At 40.3% G+C, this 20,276-nt stretch overlaps 1 protein-coding gene and 1 long non-coding RNA gene across 7 annotated transcripts in view; one reads left to right on the plus strand and one right to left on the minus strand.

Annotated features, from left to right (window-relative positions):
• The window catches only part of LOC146684485 (uncharacterized), a 447,043-nt gene that overhangs the window by 407,890 nt on the left and 18,877 nt on the right, over positions 1-20,276 (plus strand). The window lies entirely within an intron of this gene.
• The window catches only part of LOC146684488 (paired box protein Pax-7-like), a 132,629-nt gene that overhangs the window by 58,216 nt on the left and 54,137 nt on the right, over positions 1-20,276 (minus strand). For all 5 annotated transcript variants that reach the window (XM_085444732.1, XM_085444733.1, XM_085444734.1 and 2 more), the window contains exon 8: positions 1,439-1,706. In XM_085444732.1, coding sequence (XP_085300858.1) covers positions 1,439-1,706 — 268 coding nt within the window. The remainder of the gene's footprint in view (positions 1-1,438; positions 1,707-20,276) is intronic.

Consider the following 20,276-nt stretch of genomic DNA (forward strand, 5'->3'; position numbering starts at 1 on the left):
GCTGTAACACTGTGGACACAGCAGCAGTTGAAAGAGAAGTGCTTAAGATGGATCTTGGTACAGTGGCAGGCAGAGCTCGTTAAGCAGGCAGGTGTGAGCCTGGTTGCTATAGTGACCGCACCCAATGGCTCCATACACACGTACACAGACATGCGCCTCACTTTTGCTGCTTAAAATGAACAGAAAAGTCAGGCCGAAACAAATCGCTCCCAAATGAAAAGTAAAAGTCGTATTGACAAAATTCTTTCACCGTGAGCGACAGCAATGTCTAGTCTACCTAATTCTCAGTTTTCATGCCTGTGGAGCTTATTATATGGACGTGGTGACAGTGGAAAGACACCATGCTCTTCTGATTTTCAAACGAACCTTCTGAGCCATTTTAACATTAGAGTCTATGGAAGAGTTGGAGGGAGGAGGCTGTGCATTGGTGACATTTATGAAAGAACCATAACACCTAGTACAATAGTAAACACATTGGATGAAAGAGGACAGCCATGGCTACGTTTTGAGGGTAAAATCATACCTGTAGAGCAAACGCTGCGGACACAGCAGCAGTTTTAAAAAAGATTTTAAGATTAATTTTTTTGCTCCTCTCACTCTAGCAGTTAAGCTGCCTCACTCTAGCCCCAACATTCCGTCCCATACACACCCATTATAAACTCTGAAACGGGTGAAAAAACATCATGAAACTTAAACTGGAACTGAAGAAAAAGTATAAAAGATATTGAAAAGATAAATACAAGTTGAATAGTTGAATGTCTTGTCTTCGTTTTAAAGTTTGAATGGTGGCTCTATGTCAATGTATGTGGAAGTAGTAAGAGTTTAAAAATGAGTAAGTTGAATGAGGATTTGAAGGGTCTCCCCATTGAAATACATTATAAATTTTTGTTGAATAAAGTTGAATAAAATTAAAAATATAAATGTTAAAAATATGAAAAATAGAAGCAGTGTTGTCCAAAAGAATAGGAATCTAACGGTGTTTGAATGGTTTTTCTAAGTTGAACGGTTTTGAAGGAGTAGGCTTACAAAAAACGTACGGAAAAATAAAATATAATAATAATAATAATAAAGATTCGAATAACAATACTGTGAATGCTTTTCAAGCATTCACACTAATAAAGATTAGAATAACAATACTGTGAATGCTTTTCAAGCATTCACACTAATAATAATAATAATAATAATAAAGATTAGAAGAACAATACTGTGAATGCTTTTCAAGCATTCACACTAATTAGTTTATTAAATGTTTGCTCAAAAGTTATTTTGTTTTTCCATGGCATACAGTGGCAGTGAAGGACAACTAGTAATTGTAGTTTGCCAGCATAATTTGTGAAAATAGGACCACTAAGCTCAAAGGGAAAAGCATAAGGAACTCTACCCAGGAAAAGTATTTAAAAGTTATTCTTGTTAGTTAATCTGAAGTAGTAGGACTCACTCTGGCCGTACTGACTGTACTGATAGCCGGCAGCAGCCACAGATGGGTCCATGCTGTAGCTGGTGGTGCTGTATGTGGGGGGACAGTAAGACTGGGAAGAGGGAAGGCTGTCCACCGTCTTAATGGAGGCCTCAGCTGAACGCTGGCTGCAGCTGGCTGAAATACTGTTGGATGAAGTAGAGTCCAGAGTGCTGTGGAGAGGTGAGATTGGGAAATCGTGCTGTGTTTGTGAGGACACACCACTGGAGTTACTCAGGATGCTCATAACCTGCAAATAAAGAGAAGATGCATCAGAATTTACCACAGGCAACAGAGCAAAATATCTTGAGGACCACTAGCTTATGCATAAGAATAATTCTCAATCATCCTGATGAATACCTAAGCTTTAATTTGTTACCACCAAAAGGTTATTGGTTCTCACAAGATATGCTGTCACATGATTTGTCAAAGTTCTTTCTCTCTGCAGGTCACAGAAAAAGGCACAAAATACAGTTTATAAAGTTGCATGTTCAGTGTGGTTTTATTATTAGCTTATGCAGCCAAAGGACCTGTAAGCTCACACCATGGCGAGGCCTCTTTCATCTCATCCATCCACAGTTCACAAGAACAGCTATTCCTCTTAGACCATTTGTCAGAATTTAATTAAACTTATAATCAATGATCACATAATAGATCTACATCCAAAATATCCTCAAGGTCAAGGGCATTTTTCCATTTTCATAGCATGATGTCCATCCACAATAAAAGCAAATTCTTGTCCCTGATGTAGTGAACAATATTAAAAAGCATCACATCTTTGCTTTTTGCAAATGATCATAGTTTCTCTCAATATCTGCACAGGGAGGAAGACCCTGGAGCACTCATATCCAGTTTGACCTTCCCATATTTCTCATAAGTTGCAGACATGTTTCAGAGCATAGATAGAAAGTATCTGAATAGGATTACACAGATATACAGTGGTTAGCACTGTCACCTCACCACAAGAAGGCCCTGAGTTAATACATAGTAAATACATTTAGACATTGTTCTCTGGAGGGGCTGTGCTGATACCAGCTGCTTTCTGGCAGAGATTATCATGCCCCTTCCATGTTTTAAATGCACTTTAGAACAGAAAGCTGCAACACCACATACGAGCGGCCGGAGTGAGATATGGGGTTTTCACACTCCTGGGGCCTGTTCTTCGTACCTCGCTAAGTAAGTTAGCTGGATTAGATTGTTGATGATTTCGCGTGATCTTTGATCGTTCGGTTCCCCGAAGCTCATCCGGGACTTGCTGTCATAGCAACAGAGCCGTAAGCGTAAACCTGCTCGGGAGCAGGTTTACTTTATGTAAACAGGATTAGATCGCGGCCACGCAGGTATGTCCGCTTCATTTATACGAAAGCAACAGCGATATTTTTCCACTGTTTCACCATAAATAAATATTATCAATGTAACTAAAGATAATGCAGCACTTGATCCTTTTATTGATGTCACACAGATACATACAGGTCATTTCCTAAAAAAGGGAAATGAACTATTAACATTCTATTACATGTATGTGATTATTACAGATGTAATTCATATTTCAGAGTAGTAATTGTAAATTACTTCGTGTAATCAAGATGAGAGACCACGGCTATAAAAGCGAAGGTGGATTTGGGAAGCCTGTCGCAGCCATGTCCTGTCCGTATACGTGACCAACCCATTGCGGAAGGTGCAAGATTGATAAGGAGAGTCCTCAGAATTCAGCGTATATTGCGGGATAGACAGGATCCTTTAGCTCAGCGCGACAGTGTGCTCATAGAGAGATATCGATATTCCCGTGAGGGTATTATTTACTTAACCAACTTGTTGACGAGGGGGTGCAGGACCACCACCTGTCTTTTTTTCCTCTGCCCTTTTCTTGGTTGCTGTTATGAACAAACTAACAGAGTATTACAGGCCAGTATTACCTTGCCAAGAGACGCAAAGCAATCTAAGAGATAAATATTACCATTCTGTAGAATACTCCTGTATTCCACTTTTACTTGTTCCCATGTTCTTGTGGGTCCTGTTGTGGCTCTAATGTGAAAGGGGATATAATATAACATATTATAATATAATATAATGCCATATGATATTGGACAATATAGTGTCATATGATAGATCTACCCTACCGCCTACTGGTGTTGGCCAGAGGGGCCGATGGCGCGATATGGCAGCCTGGCTACAACCGTAGCTGCCTCCACCAGTGTGTGAATGTGGGAGTGAATGAATAGTGGTATCGTAAAGCGCTTTGGGTGCCTTGGAAAGCGCTATATAAATCCAATCCATTATTATTATTATTATTAAATTACCTACGAGTTTGATTTGTCAGCAACTTTCTGCCAGCCCTCTCCTTGCTTTTGCAGCCTTTGCAGTGTTCTCTTGCGTTTTAATTAAACTCTGAAACTCCTGAAATCCCTCACTCATGAGTTCTTGCTCTGCTGCCGGAAAATACCGAGCACGCCCCTTCGACATTTTCGCCGACCAATCAGCGGGTTGCCGATCAATGTTTCTACTATCGATGCGTAGCCCCTTTTACGACACCCAGTGATGTCACATTCCTGCGTCCAGCTGTACTAATCGTCAACAGCAGGTGTGTTCGGGGAACCGGATTAGCGAGCTCACGGTTAGCGCGATGGTTTGGTCTTGGATGTGTCATTTGATCTTGGATGTAGTAAGCGACGTACGAAGAACAGGCCCCTGTTCTCTGTTCGCCATCTGGGGTGGGGGGCCAGGAGGAGGAGTTGGCAGTCTGATCGGGGTCTGGAATGCTGGGCTTCCCTGCTGCTGCCCGACCGGGGGCAGTCTGCTTTAGGGCTGGGTATCATCACTGATTTCTAGAGTTGATTCGATTCAATTTGATCCACGATTCGATTCAATCCACGATTCGATTCGATACAATTTGAATTGGGGAAATTTTGCCCCAGACAGTCATAAATATTATAATCCTGATCATTTTTCAGTACATATCCATATTTTTATATCAATAAAAACAAAGCTGACACTTGTGAGACTTTATCAAAGGTGTAAGCATCACAGCAGATGCCTTTGTGTCAAAGTAACTGAACATAAAACACAGAAAAACATGAGGGAGATTTTCCTGGCCTAGCTTTTTATGGCAGATAACCACCTTAAAAATATTGCAGTAGAACAAAAACGTTCTGCAGTAGAACAAAAACTGAAGAAAACCGTGAATCATCATATAAACATTACCTGATGCTGCTGAAGTGAAGCAGACCCAAGTTACAGTGGTTTAATTAGAGACACAGCTAAGTGTTTTGCAATTTTGCATAATTATAAAAAGTTTAAATTTCTTCAGTATTGAACAGTAGAAAAGAGAGTTTCTTGTCGGAAGTCAGTGGCTGACAGCACTGTACATAACAGTAGACTGGTGGGTAATAAGCAAGGAATAATGCAGAAAACAGAGATTTTTAGATGGGAAACTGTTCTTGAAGTACACTGAGAGAGAGCAAGAGAGAGAGAGCTGTGCATGAAGTGTCTTTTTATCGTGGTGGAAGCAAAACAGCAAAAGTAAGAGGGAATTCATGACGAGGTTTATGTGAAGCGAAATGTGAAGCGAAGTGTGAAGAGTAGTTTGGACTTCTTTGGTGCTGGTCAAATTTGACTGGAGAGTGATGAAACCTGCAGCATCAGAATCTAAACAGTTGAAACAGTAAATGAGAGCAGGTAAACAGATTCCAAAAAAAGATGTAAACACAAATCACGGACCCGACACATCAGAATCTGCAAGCTGTCTGCTTTCAGCCCCGATGTCCATGTACGTGCCATCAGGTGAGAAAGCCAACATCTCACTGATTCTGATGCGTCTGGTCTGTGCTTTGTGTTTACATATTTTTGTGGAATCTGTTTACCTGCTCTCATTTACTGTTTCAACTGTTTGGTGGTTGTCGAAATTTTGTGAAGTTTTAACCTGAGATTCTGGCGTTTCGGGCAAAATAAATTTATATTTGAAAATTGATTCAGGATTTTAATGAATCAATATTACGCTATTCAAGCTAGAATTGATTTTTAATAAGAAAATCGATAATCAAAACCCACCCCTAGTCTGCTTGTCTCCACCTGGACCTGGGGGGTATAAAATATGTTTGGGGAGTGTGAGTGCGTATACAGTGTTCATTTCTGTTTTTCTCCATATTGGACGACTATTGACTGTTGACTATTTGTATATGTATGTATGAGGGTGGGAAGGCATGTTTGTGTCTGTGTTTGCCTGTTTATGTCTTTGTGTCAGGTCGGGTCTTAAACTCCACTTCTCTGGGAACATCTCAGGCCCCCTCAGGTGTGTCACCCCCCACCTGGCTGATGTCCCCACTTGTCGGGTGCGTTAGTGGTTCTCGGTGTCCAGGTCTGGGTGGTGGAGTGTGTACTGGCTCACTCCCGGCGGCTTCTTGGCGGTGCCTGGTGCCCGTGGCTCAGTCGGGCCCCTTCTGGGGGTGGGGGACCCTCGGATCTTGGGTCTCTGGCCCCGGGGGCTCTGCAGGCTCCACCATGTTTCAGGCTCCACTGAAACACGGTGGAGTCTGTCACCGCAGCCCCCTGTGGCTTCTGCACCGTACCTGCTGGGTGACCCACCTCAGCTCTTCTCTAGGGTGGTGGTGCGGCTGCCCCTCCAGTTTTCATCCTTGGGCTCTCGTGCCTCCAGATGTCTGGTTTCTGGATCTCCTCCATGTGTGCTTCACCCGTGTGCACGGATGTTCACAGACACACACTATTTTCCTTGGCTGCTGCCTCTAAGCATATCGAGCATTGTTCGTCTTGTGTGCCTCTCAGCATTCAATATTTATTATTCACTGTTATTTATAGGTTGTTGCTGTGGTTTCCCTACTGTGTTTTCTTATTTTTCTTGTTTTCTTTTTTCCAGCAGATTATGATTTTTAGTGTCTTTTCTCTCTGTCTCTCTTCCCCTCTGTTTTTCTTTCTCTCTCCTTTTCTTGAACTTCCATCTACGTCTTTTTCTTGCCTACCCCCTGGTCCTGTCTGTTCCAATTGTAATAACTTAAAAGTTTGAAAAAAAATATGTTTTTAAATAAATCAATAAATCAGTCAATTAATGATAAAGATCAATTAAGTGGACCAGTATGGCAAAGCCTTAATGATCTACTTGGGAAAATCAAATCTGTTGGGGATTTTTATTGGGCTTTAGACAATAATTCTGATTGCTACTGCCAGACGGGACAGGCAAAAAAGAAGAAAAGAAAAGAAATGTCGGTACAGATACTATATTGGAATAAGATTATTCATTATATTGTTTCTCCACTGAAGAACACTGAGAAATTTGACTTTGTGAACATCACACCAGTTTTATGTCATGGTAATTGTTCTAGCCAAATAAAAACTATTTTATGCTACATGTACACTCATTCATGCTTTACTATAACGCACCACTTACTGTCAGGTTGAATGTTTGTTGTGAGCAGATATAGCAATTGCGATTAAGGCTAGTGTTGCTTGTGTTGATCATATCTAACACAGTCTTCCTTTGAATCTTAGTCAGGAAGTATTTGCAAAGCATTTCAAGAGTATCAGTATGCATTCAAATATCTGATGCAATCAGAGGTAATTATGCCATTTTACTAATCAATATTTTTTGTTAGGCCAAGCATCTTCAAAATCCCAACTCCCCCATCAGTTAAAAAACAAATCAAATTAAATTTCACACTGTTAGCCTTTGCAGTAATTTCCATAGCTTAGTACTGCAAAATCAACAGTAAAAAACTCTAAAGGATGTTAGCAGTTTAGTACTGTAATTTGCATGTAATTGTGGGAAAATTCCATGAGATTACATTATTTTTATGGTAACTCACCGTACTCATGGAAACAGCTGTAAAATACAGCAAATGTAACAATTGGTGATGTTACTGAGATTATACTATTACACCATCCGGATTTCTGTTGTTTTCTACTGTAGATCTAAGAGTAATTACTTAAATCCTCATTCAGAGTGTATTACTATAAAATGTGATTCACTGTGAAAGTAGTATAACATATAAACTACAATATACAGCATAATTTTTTAACTTAAGGAGTAAGTTGCAGCCACACTAAAATTAAATTCCTTGAGCTGAATGGAACCTCATATATTAATAAATGTATTTGTTTATTCAAACAATGTGAAACATTATTAATACTGTAAGGTTAGTATTGTGATAGAGTCGAGTATATTTTAATTATACTTTTGTAGACATTATGACATTATGCTAGTACAATTATGGTGAACAGAAAGTACATCTAAAAGTTAATTTCAAGAATACTGTTATGTACTAAAACGGGGGCCAATATAGTCCCAAGAAGCATTATTAGTATACGTACTAGTTAAGGTATACTTGGGAAATATAATTGAAGTATACTTATTTTTTGTATGGCCAGCAACAAAAACTAATGGCTACATTTAGAGTAATGTTTAAAAATGACTTCATTTAGCAGGGTGTTCCTTTTTTTCTCTTCTTATTCTTTCTTATACTGGACCTTCATTTGTTTTGTATAAGGTGGTACTTTTTAAGACACCTCTGCCTAACTACAGTGAACTAACCTAATAATATGCTCTGGTCGTCATTTTACACAAGTTAAGGTGTCACATCCATGAAACCTACACCACTAACCAGCATCAGTCCTACAACTTCACTCTCAAAATTAATAAATCCTGGGACAAGCAGAAACTGTATTTTTAGCAGTGCATTTTGTTGCAGGCCAGACTGCTATTAAATGCACTCTCCTAAAGAAATAATTCCTTTGTAGCACCACTTCGTCTTGGTTCAGAAGAGATGTCCTGGATATACGTGATAATGTAACACATTATCACAGTTTAGCGCGTTGGGTTGGGTTTTTAAAGCGATTGTTATGTTTATTGTTACGTTTTTAAAGCTTTTTAATGCGACAGGTGCGATAGCCGACACCACACCTTCACCTGACGTACAACGTGACGTATGACGCACACGTCAGGTATTCACTTTCTAAACAACAATGGGGATAGAAAATATTGCTCGAGGTGGTTAATGCGCCTTTCGCTGGTTGCCAACCACCATTAAATAACAACAAGAAGAAAATATTGATCTGCTTTTCTTAGTTTTGCACGTTTAAGCCGCAATTCAGACTCAAACAAAGCTGCAAGGCAGGAGAACAACATGACCATCAACTATTCTGTGCCACAGATCCAGTTCGCTGCAGCACAGAGTGATGATGAGACCGTTAACATGTGCAACTTAGAAGTAGTCAGAGGCATAGCTGGACTGGCCATCGGGCATACCGGGCATCTGCCCGGTGGGCCACTGGCGATTTTTTGTTTTTATGGGCCGATGGATTTTCTTTTTTTTTAGGAAGGGTATATATAATGAAAGGTGTCGGATTGGCCAATTGGTCATGATCGACTCTGGGCTGGACCAATTACAGCCGAAGAGGCCGGATGCACCCTCCCCCTTGTTTATCAATCACGTGATTTTCGTGCATTGCATGCCGGGAACTCGTGGCAAAACAATCCAAGTACCGCATCAAATGCAAGCATTTGCAGCACCGCAAAACGTTCTTTCCTCGGTTCCAATACCTTCTTGTTTTTTCTTTGCCGCACAAAAAAGGAATGTACAAAACAAAAGTAGAACAATGCCGGTCCGTACAGACTTGACGAAAAGACAAAGAAAAGATACGAGGAAAAAATCAAAGGAGTGAAAGGGTCAGACCGTTACGAGCACACAGAGTGGACAAAAGACGTTAGCGTGCTGCCCAACTTTCACCATGCTCAGATTTATAATTATACGGTTCTTGGAGTGAGTGCATACACTCATGAAGTTTTTACTAACTTCAGGTCACTGCAACAAGCCCAGGAATAGTTTAGCTACAGATGGGTACAGGACCTTGAAACGCACTGTGTAGAACGAAAGACCATCGTACGAACAAAGGTAAGTTTACCAGTCTCACAAATCTTCTTCATAAATACACATTCATTAACCATTTATTAATATAACCTTTGAGCTCAACGGTAATTAATTAGTAGTGGAAATAATTTCTGGTAGCATTACAGAAATGTAGCAGTGACAATAATATTGTATGCTGTAATCGTACTGGACAATTAGTGATACAAAACAACTGTTTTATCCTGTGAATAAAAGTATATGTTTTTGTCAATGTACCATGGTAATAACAGAAGCGAAATGCAATATTGTGTCAGGACAATTCACTATTTATGCACAATAAATAAAGGAGCATAGCGCGACAATTTCTGTTCAGCGCCAGACTTGCTTGTAACCTATATCACCAATTATGTTAAGAAAAATGATGTATTAACTACTACAAAACTCTGACCTTTGTGGGAATGGTTGGAGCAGACTAACATGTGAGCTGGAGTGTTCTGAGACGTTATATTTGGTATATCCAGACCATCCGTCGGCTCTTACTTCGGAAACATGGCTTAAACCCATTAAAGTGTCGAGCTCAAATATCTTTTCATTTTTGTGCACTGTTCTCTTGTCGGCACACATTTTCTGTTTATTGAAGCCTTTTGTGAATAATTTTGATCATGTAAAAACTGGGAATTGGTCCCTATTGACAATACTCTTATTTTTTGCATTGTATATGTCATTTAGGAACTTTTTGCAACTATGTGTATTTCTAAATTTTGTGGCTTCAGTGCACGCAAATTTATATTGTTCAGTTTGCATGTTAAAAGCCTACCAAGCACCCCAAGGCTGATTATGCTTGGTAAGAAGTCATTTATGAAATAGAGTTGATTAGACCATATTAAAATTTCTGTTTGGCACAGGAGCTTTTCGTGGACGCAGGTATCCAGTCTCTGTTTTGTTAGCTCAAATTTCTGTAATTTCTTTTATAAACCAAGGTTGTTGGACATGTGTCTCAGTGAATCCAGCAAAGTAACAATATCAAATTTCACATTACATATTACTGATCAACATAGTAGTCTAGCTACACCAACAGCAGAAATACTGAAGTCAATACTGTAAAGTTTAACAGCAGCACAAACTATAAACTCCAAAATAACCATACAGTTGATTCATCTCCAGTAATTTAATTGGGCTGACTGTTTGTTAGGTGTGTTTAATGTGCAGAATAATTCCCAATTATGTCCAATTACAATATGTTAAAATGGACTTATGTACATAAGGCCATTAATAAATAACTGTACATAGCTATTTGCTTTATGACTATCTAGACAGTGTGAAGAAGTGAAGTATTGAAATTATTTTATGTTGCATAATGACAACATGTTGCCCCTATATATTTAAGGACAAAGTTCAATGACCGCCACCTGCTGGATGGTGAGTGCAGAGGGGCGTGTAATTGTTGAGCTGGACAAAGAGAACATCTTTGCTGATGCAATGTCAGTCTTCTTTGGTATTGAACCTGGAATACCAGGAGTCAGCGTGTGCAAGGTTTTTTGTAAGGATAAACCCTGAAGAGGGAACAAAATGTACCTCCAAGGTTGGGACAAGCAGAAGGACTGGGACCACTGTGAAGCATGTCACATCAGTCACAACTTTCCTCCAGCGGCTTACTGAATTTGAGTGGAGAACTTCAAATTAGGTAACTGTTTTTGCCATTTTTAGTGCATTTCTTGTATAATTTAAATGACCAATGTGTTGTTACCCATGTCTCCAAAGATGATCCATGGCCCATGCTTTCTGGACATTTACACAAGACGAGCAACAATGAAGACAAGCTCTCTTGCCATCTTGCAAGACGCTGTCTCTGTCCAATAGGTTTTTTGAGTGCAACAGTTTTGATTTTTTTTTCCTTCTTTTACCCGTTTGTTAAAAATTATTTCAGCTACTTACACTTTAATTGTCACATGTATTGTCTCACCCTACAAATCAATGAACTCAGTCCACAAAGCAAGATCAGGGTTCAGTGCAGGTCAGTCAAGTTCCTTCACACCACACATGCTCATCCATGTCATTGTGGACCCTGTTTTGTGCATTGATTTGGTGGTGTGAGCCAGTATTTTGGACAAAGTGTATATAAAGGCAGAAGTGTGGGGCTTGATATTATATTCATTACAATTCAGTTTATTTGTATGGTGCCAACAAAATGAATGCCAAGCCACTTCACATTGTAGGTTTAAGACCCTACAAAATATAACTAAGAAATCCCAACACTTGAGCATATGTTGTCTGCCATGATATGGATATGACATAATATCATTATTGTTTGTACAACCATCTGAGAAAATAATGGATTACATGGTTTAGTAAAAACAAGTGCTTCCTCAATGAAAATATGTTTTCAGTTCTTTTCAGTTTTTGATTTTGGAAATGTGTATTTCAGCAGGGAAGAATCAGAATTGAAATAAAGTGGTGTAAAGCACATGAATTATATTTTGTGTGTGCGTGTCTATCTATCAATCAATCAATCCATCCATCCATCCATCCATCCATCCATCCATCCATCCAATTTTTTTGGAACCCTCCAGTCTCTTACAGTATGTTACTGTTAACTGAAATTACGGTAAATTACGACCTGTTAAACAGTAAATGACCGCCTGTTGGGACACGGTATCCTCTAGCAGAGATGAATATTTTTGGTACTGATGATGTGTGATAACGGTAAGTTACTGGTTAATATATTGCAGTTTATTACCTTGCAGCGGGCTTACAGTGACATACCGTGAATAAACGGTAGTATACCAATTTCTTAATCACAGTATGATGTTACTTTGTTGACGTAATTTACGACATAACGACATAACGGGATCTCACTGGCGTCACTGTCGCCAGTAAGATACCGTAAAAAAGGCTACGGTGCGTTACCATAATTTGTCCAAGAGTATTATACCACACCAGCAAAAAACGGTATCATCCTGCAGAACGGTAAGCTACCGTAACACGGCGTCACAGTATGACGCTGGCAACAGTGACGCCAGTATGTTACTGTAAAGTGGCGATGAAAAGTCTAACAGTGCAGGAAGAAATATCTTATTTTGGGACAGATAAGTGCCACAATTCTGTTACCATTATGTCAACAATAAAGACACACTCAGCAGTAAATCTCCTTGAGTAAGTCACAATATCAAATAACCGCTGTGAAAAATACTGCAACTACCCTGACTCATTGGAGACAAGTGCACTCTTTGGTCATGATACAAGAACTTGTAAAAACACAAGCATTTAAACAGAAAAGCAGATGTTATTTCCAGGTTATAGTTAATATTATCTGTAGCCAATCAACACCCACATTTTATCCAAACCACAAGAACCAGAGAGGCTTAACACTTCTCTACCCACTCAGTCAGTCAGACAGAACTCAGTGGATATGTTTAGTTTTTACTGAGGGAGAAGGAGAGGGTAACACTCTAAGTGACAAATAAAGAAAAATATATCCTACAAACATCAGTGGGTATGATTTAAATTCCTCAGCTTTTCTGGCAGCTTTCTTGAGTAGGTCTTGCATTTTATTTATATATTTTCTTGATAAAGCTGCTTGGTTTGCGTCTTGCCAAACTAAAGCAGCGTCTGTGTTTCAGGGGATTTCCAATTAACACCCCACACCCCCATCTCGTATCCATTTCTCATTACGGGAATGATGTAAATATATGTGCTCATCCTTTTTGATTTGTTGACATGGTAGCATGCCAGTTGACAGCATGCCCAGTCAAAGGGCTTAGTACTGCAAATTTTAATAGCAGCTGAGCCTAGTATTAGGTACAACTGTCATTGATATTCAGGTGCATAGAACTATGTCTCCATGTCTACACACTGTAAACTGGGGCGCTTTTTTGTAAGTAATATTTAATTGAGGATGGAGGTGGTTGGTGTGTGTGTGTGTGTGTGTGTGTGTGTGTGTGTGTGTGTGTGTGTGTGTGTGTGTGTGTGTGTGCGGGGGGGCTACAAATGCTCCCATTTCTTGAATAAAACTCAACACATTTCCTCATTGAGGAAGCAGAAGCATATATTACAGTATTGCTGGGGGTGGATGGTGTGCAGGCAAGCCCCCCCCCCCACACACACACACACACCCTCCATCCCACCTCCTTATCTCAGGCCGACAGTTGTCGGGAATCACGAGCAGAGGCCTGAGTTAGTGCGGCAGGCAGGCCTGGGGATATGGATCAAAGAGACAGAGCTGGAGAACCAAAGAAGCTCTGATCCCCCAACACTGAAACGCACTCTATTCTATCCTTACTCACCCACTCTCCCTCTCTCTCCATCTCTCTCTCTCTCTCTCTCTCTCTCTCTCTCTATCTTTCACCCTGACATCAAATGGCAAGCCAGAGAGCTTCACCATTCCAAAGCAGGCTAAATCTTCCTCTCACAACAAATTGGAGAGAAAATGTGAGAGGAGAAATGTGTTGTCATGGTGTGCTGAGGTGTTGGGGTCACTATAGGAAAATAATCATTTCATCTTTCAAGCCATGTCACTGAATTTTCTGACCTGATAAAAAGGTATTCGTGAAGCATTTCTGGCTGCCTGACTGAAAAGAAGAAGAAAAAATCCTCACCATTTAGAATGCTGTAAAACAAAATTTAATTTGTCCAAAAAATAGAGTGCTGCTTAAAAAAGGTTTCTTTTTCAGAGAGGTTTGAAACAGCTCTGTTTGTAAAGCTGTGAAATTGTCCCTATTTACATGCAGTGCCATCACAGGGATAGTATTTCACACTGTCATTTTGTCTGTCTGTCAGTAACTGTTGGAACTGGGATGTACTCAGTCTCAACATGAAAGTCCACCTCTAATTCTTTCCCATTCAATTTAAGAGGAGGTGGTGCAGAAATGGCTTGTGTGAATTACATTGCAAATGCAATATAGCTGTTTCAAATTGAATTACTGGCTGTCAGACATACAGCATATCGTCTTCCTGCCATTTTGAAGTGAGATCTTAAGAAATTCTCCCTGCATTGTTATCTCATGTAAATGCTTGGGAACATGATGAAAGGGTCAATGCCAGTAAAGCCATAATGGAAACCCTTCAGCCGGGACTCAGAATAGACCAAGAGGACAATAAACAGAATCCAGCAGCCTTTACTGCAGGCAAATTTCATGTCAGGAATGAATACTGTTTCAGTCAAATGAATTTACTAGAATGGATTTGAATTTAAAATTTGATAAGATGTACTCCACAGTGGACTGATATGTCATGGCTTTGTTTTACCATAAAACAGGCAATAGTATAAATATACTTGAAAGGATGATACACTTGTTTTAAACTTATTTTAAACGAAAGATTTAATTTTGTTAATGAAATCTTCAGGCTGCTTAAGATTATCCAGTATTTCTGTCAGGGTCCTGGGACTGGGCGACCCAGGATCCCTGAGCAGTTATGTATTATATTATTATTATTATTATTATTATTATTATTATTATTATTATATGTATTTTGGTATGGCTGCTGCTCTCCTCCATGATTGTAGATGTGAGTGTGTGTGTTTATGTCTGCGGGGATGCTTGGAGGATGGAGCTCAGCCACCTGCAGGCCTGAGGGGTGTGGCCCTGCGGAAGGACTGGCCACACCCGAAGCCACACACCTGCCGCTGATCAGGGCTCGTCGGGGGAGCTACTTAGGAGAGTCTTGGAGCTCCCACCGACGCGGGATCATTGCATGAGACTCCACGTTAGTCACCCTGTCTAAGCTAAGTCTGAAAGTGTATGCCTGCCGATCTGAGTGTCCTGACAGCTGCCGTTATTGTTTCCCGCAGGAAGAGCGTGGAGGGCACGAAGAGCAGCGAGCACCGGGGGGTGCTGACACGGGAGCAGAGAGCACACGGACTATTCACGGGAGACACGACACGGGAGTCTGGGAAAATACGGGGAGTTATTGTTACGTTGTTTTTCACCTTGTAAATAAACACTGCATATACATAGAGCACCGCGCCTGGGTCCTCCTTCCCCACTCCTTCCACGGTGTGCCATGCCATACCGTGACAGAATGATCCCGCCACGTATGGACCCAGCGGTCTCTGAGGAGAGGCTCAGGAGGGAGGTTATGGACAGGGTTTACAGACTCTGTGAGTTATGGTGGGAGAAGCCCGTGGAAGGTTTGCGTCGCGCCGTGGAGAGGCGGCTGCAGGAGACGCTTTTTAAATTTCCCTGGCTGGTTGACGACCTTAATCCTGTCGTCTTGGACTTCTTACTTTCCACCCTCCACCTCCACTCTCCTCCTCAGGCTGCTCACCGGCCCGGACAGCTGGTGGATTCACTGCCTGAGACGGCGGCCCCGACGCCGACACGGAAACGACGTTCGCGCCGCCAGCGTTCCTCACCGCAGCCACATCCACGGACATCTCAAGAGCCGGCTGTGGTGAGTAGTACGGACAATTTTCCATTTCCCTCACCATCTGTGTTTGTGTCTGCAGTGGACGAGCTAACGACGCAGGTAACGTCACCTTGGTCTGAGGTCGCTACACCACCCGCTGCTTCACCATCTGCAGCTGTACCTCCGCCACCGTTTCGTCTGCCTGCAGCCACCATCCTGATTTCTTTTTCACTGCCAGCTGCGGAGACACGACACGGGAGTCTGGGAAAATACGGGGAGTTATTGTTACGTTGTTTTTCACCTTGTAAATAAACACTGCCTATACATAGAGCACCGCGCCTGGGTCCTCCTTCCCCACTCCTTCCACGGTGTGCCATGCCATACCGTGACAATTTCTTAAACTGCAAACAGCAATGGGGGCATACCTGCTAATCAGTCTTTGTTATTAAAGAATCTCTCTAGAACTTATTTTCACCTCGGTGACACTACATATTGCTCATCTCAACAGTCAGTTACAAACCATTAGTACTGTGAGCCCACCCCATCCAGACAAATAGTCAAAGTATCAATGCTTTTCCCCCCACCTGGACTTGCCTCACTGTTGGCCAGGTTTTGGTTAAACAGGGAGGAGCATGCTTTTTATCCTTTCTAAGGTTCTACCATAAGGAGAAAGGGGACTCTCATCATTGTCACTCTCTACTTTAACAGGGCAGTTCCACATTTTCCTCTCAAAACACTGCTGCTCAAATTCACTATATTGCCAAAAGTATTCACTTGTCTGCCTTCAAACACATTTAAACTTCAGTGATATCCCATTCTTAATCCATAGGGTTTAGTATGATGTCAGCCTATCAGCTTCAACTCTTCTGAGAAGGCTTTGCACAAGGTTTAGAAGTGTGTTCATGGGAATTTTTGACCATTCTTTGAGAAGTGCATTTGTGTGGTCAGACACTGAAGGCCTGGATTGCTTTTCTGTCAGGTTGATGTCAGGAGTCTGTGTAGGCCAGTCAAGTTATTGGACATCAAACTCACTCAACCATGTCTTTACAGACATTGCTTTGTGCACTGGTGCTCAAAAATATTGGAAGAGGAATGGGCTATCCCCAGGTGGAATTATCTTACTAATACTGTTGCTTGCTCTTTGTTACAGACCATACAAGAAGTTTTGGGCGTCAGTTTTGATGACTAAAATTCTATTGTTTTATTATTTCATTACTTTATTATATTTATATTTATGTAGCTTGCCATCACCAGTGTGTGAATGTGTGTGTGAATGGGTGGATGACTGGTTGTGTAAAGCGCTTTGGGGTCCTTAGGGACTAGAAAAGCGCTATACAAATACAGGCCATTTACCATTTTACCATATTTATTGTTTTATTAGTGCATTAATCAGTTGATATGTGTGTCTGTGTATTGTATCCTATACAGTTTATCAATGTAGCTTACTAATCAAGCAAAGTAGTAACCTGATAACTTATAACTCTACCTGCTTGTCCATTTAATCTAACTTCTGGCTAAAAAGGAACAATATGCCAAAAACACAGCTGTTTCAAAATGTTAAGTCTGTGGTTTTGTTCCAGTAGCCAACTTCTCATCAGTATTTATACCGATTTTTATCTATGTACAGTAGTCCCTCGTTTATCGCGGGAGTTATGTTCAAAAAATAACCCGGGATAGGTGAAATCCATGAAGTAGCCGACTTTATTTTTTACAATTATTATAGATGTTTTATGGCTGTAAAACCTCTCACTACACACTTTATACACTTTCCTCAGACAGGCATGATCATTTTCACACGTTTCTCTCTTGTTCAAACAATCTCAAAGTTTAAACCTTCGTAGAAAAATAAGTCCAGTATTATAGAAATCAAAGATCAAATCCTGTTTTCAGGTCCAGAAAATGGGAATAGAGCAGCTGCCAGAGAATTCAACATTAATGTATCAATGGTACGGAAGTAGAGGAAGCAAGAAGAATGAGTCGAATAAAGTTTGACTTATCTAATTGTTTTGTTTTGCTTAATGCGCCTTATAATCTGAAAAATATGGTAACTTCCACCTTCCTTTAGCATGTCCAGAAGTCCAACTTTTTGTGTGATGGTTAGCATCTTACTCTGCCTTTTGGGTTCTACCGCAGGAGCCTTTGACGTTTCGTCAACTTTGTTGTGTTTGTTGAACTTACAAACATACAGTACAGCACTTCAGAGTCACACTGCTAGCGATCAAAGATTTATGTAAATTTGACAAGCTGAACGCATTCTGTACTGTACAGGAGACACGGCAAGAGATGATTGACAGCCAATCAGAACACAGAACACAATGCGCTGTATTAAAAAAAAAAACATGGAAAATTGCACACAAAACACGAAACAGCGAGGTGAAGCGTTATAGTGAGGAACCACTGTACACACTCTCCACAAACTTCCTTTAGTCTCCTTTCTTATCCCTATCTCTCCACAACAACCTTTGGTCACCAAATCATAATGTTCCTTCTCCTGTCAATAAAAATAGGAGAAGTGGACTTCTGATGATGTCATGGATGGATAGATAGCCAAACTTCTCAGCTCTCGATAGTCTGCAATAAAATCCCCTGAAATCTAACAAGAATAGTGCTAGAAATTGTTCCAGTGGTATATAACTTTAGGGTGATTGATATGGGATGAACAAAAGAGGTTATTCCAAGAGTGAGATGCAAGACGAACAAGAGGACATGCATGACATGTGAAGACATGAGGCTGGAAAAGATGTCGTCAGTGAACCTCCGCAGTCTGCTAGAGACTCACTCGATTGAAAATATAAGTAAGGAAGTAAAAGAGCTTTAAAAAAGACATCAAGAAACCCTCCAGTCTTTTGGTGAGAACCTGAGAAATGACATGAGGAAAGACCTGGATCATTTCAAAAATGAAATCCAAACATGCGACTGGAGAAATGGGAGGAGTGGGGAATAGAGGCCGACACAGCTCTCATTAAAAGTTTGGAAGGACAAGAAAGCCTGCAGGAAAAATTACCAGAACTAGAGTCAAGATTGAGGATGAATAATATTTGTATATTCAGTGTTCAGAGGAAAAGAAGGCGACTCAGCTATCAAGTTTGTGCATGAATTACTCAGGCGTGAGGTGGATCTTTTGGATGAGCTGAACCGCACAACTCATTAACTGGGACATCTGTGGATAAAGCCCCACCAAGACCCATCATTGTGAATTTCCTTTAATTCATCACTAAAGAGAGAATTTTGAGGGAGGCATGGAAAAAAAAAAAGATCCACGTTAAAATTAGGAGCAGATTCTCAGAATCATTGGAGCCGTGGTAGAGGCAGTGTGGGGACCTGTGTGCCAATCACACCCATATCTTTTGAACAACAAAAAAAAGGCCATTTTGGATAAAATTCAAATTTAACTGTATAAATTACTTAGATATAAAATACCTAAGTGCGAAGATCTTTCTTTTTTGTCATTTTAGCAAGGCTTTTGTTAATTGCTTGTAAAAAGTCAATAAGCAGAAGATGCTACAAAGCTGAATCACCAAATTTAGATCACTTCAACAGGGATATCAAATGGTATTTATATTTTGGAAAAGATGACTTTTCAGCTCAGATTAAGGGGAGAGAAGTTTCATAAAAAATGGCAAAAAATGACTTCCTACCTTCAAGGGACTCAGGATGCTGAGGATAAAAATTACTTATGATGTGTACTGTACAGATCATCATATGGACTTGTGAGCCCAGGCTCACACAGTGCTACTCTGCAAGCCATTTAGACCATTTAGATCAGAAAAAAATCTTAAATAAATAAACAAACCTGCCACTCCATATGAACAGCAATATTAAACGGTTTTCGTAAAGCCATCCTAGGTGGGCTAGAACCAATCCCAGCTGTCCGGCAGGAGGCAGAGTACACCCTATACAGTACACCAGCCATTGAGGTGACAATGCTAACCACACCACTGCGCTGTAAAACTGTTAATTAACTGATTAATTTTGGATTCCATCTATAACAATGTTTTCTTTAATAAACTTTTTTTTCAATATAGTCATATATTGTGAAAGACTGAAGTTGGTTATTAAGAACAAGAAAAAAAAACGTAATTTAAGGTATGTGTTAGCACATGTAGTCTAGAATTTGCATCGGGATATGGATGGGCTACCATTCGGAAATATTCAAAATACTATACATATTATGTTTTGCATCAGATTATTGTCTTAAAATTAAATCTTGCTTTTGTTTTGGTTCAGTGAGTGAGTGGGTGCCTATATGACCTGTTGGTATGATGTTCTTTTTATGAAATCCTGTATTAGTTTTATGCCAGATATAGCTGGTCTCAAGCCTTCTAAAAGTCTTTGTCTTGTTAGTCCATAGATTCATTAAGATGGGGGTTTTTCTTTGTTTGTTTGTTTTGCTTTTGTCATGTGAGATGAGTTCTTGTATTCTTTTTGGTATCTTTTTTGGTCAACGGTGTGGTTTTTTTGCCCATTCTCCCATGGATACTATAGATATCATTTTTGCCCAGTATCTTTCTTATTGTTGAATCACAAACAGTGATCTTAACTGAGACAAAATAAGGCCTGCAGTTCTTTATATGTTGTTAAGTGTTCTTTTGTGACCTCCTAAAAGAGTCTTTGGCTGTGTT

Source organism: Copadichromis virginalis, linkage group LG20, assembly GCF_057382275.1.
Source record: "Copadichromis virginalis isolate Kocher_CV1m ecotype Utaka linkage group LG20, C_Virginalis_male_GT1.1, whole genome shotgun sequence".
Taxonomy (NCBI): Eukaryota; Metazoa; Chordata; class Actinopteri; order Cichliformes; family Cichlidae; genus Copadichromis; species Copadichromis virginalis.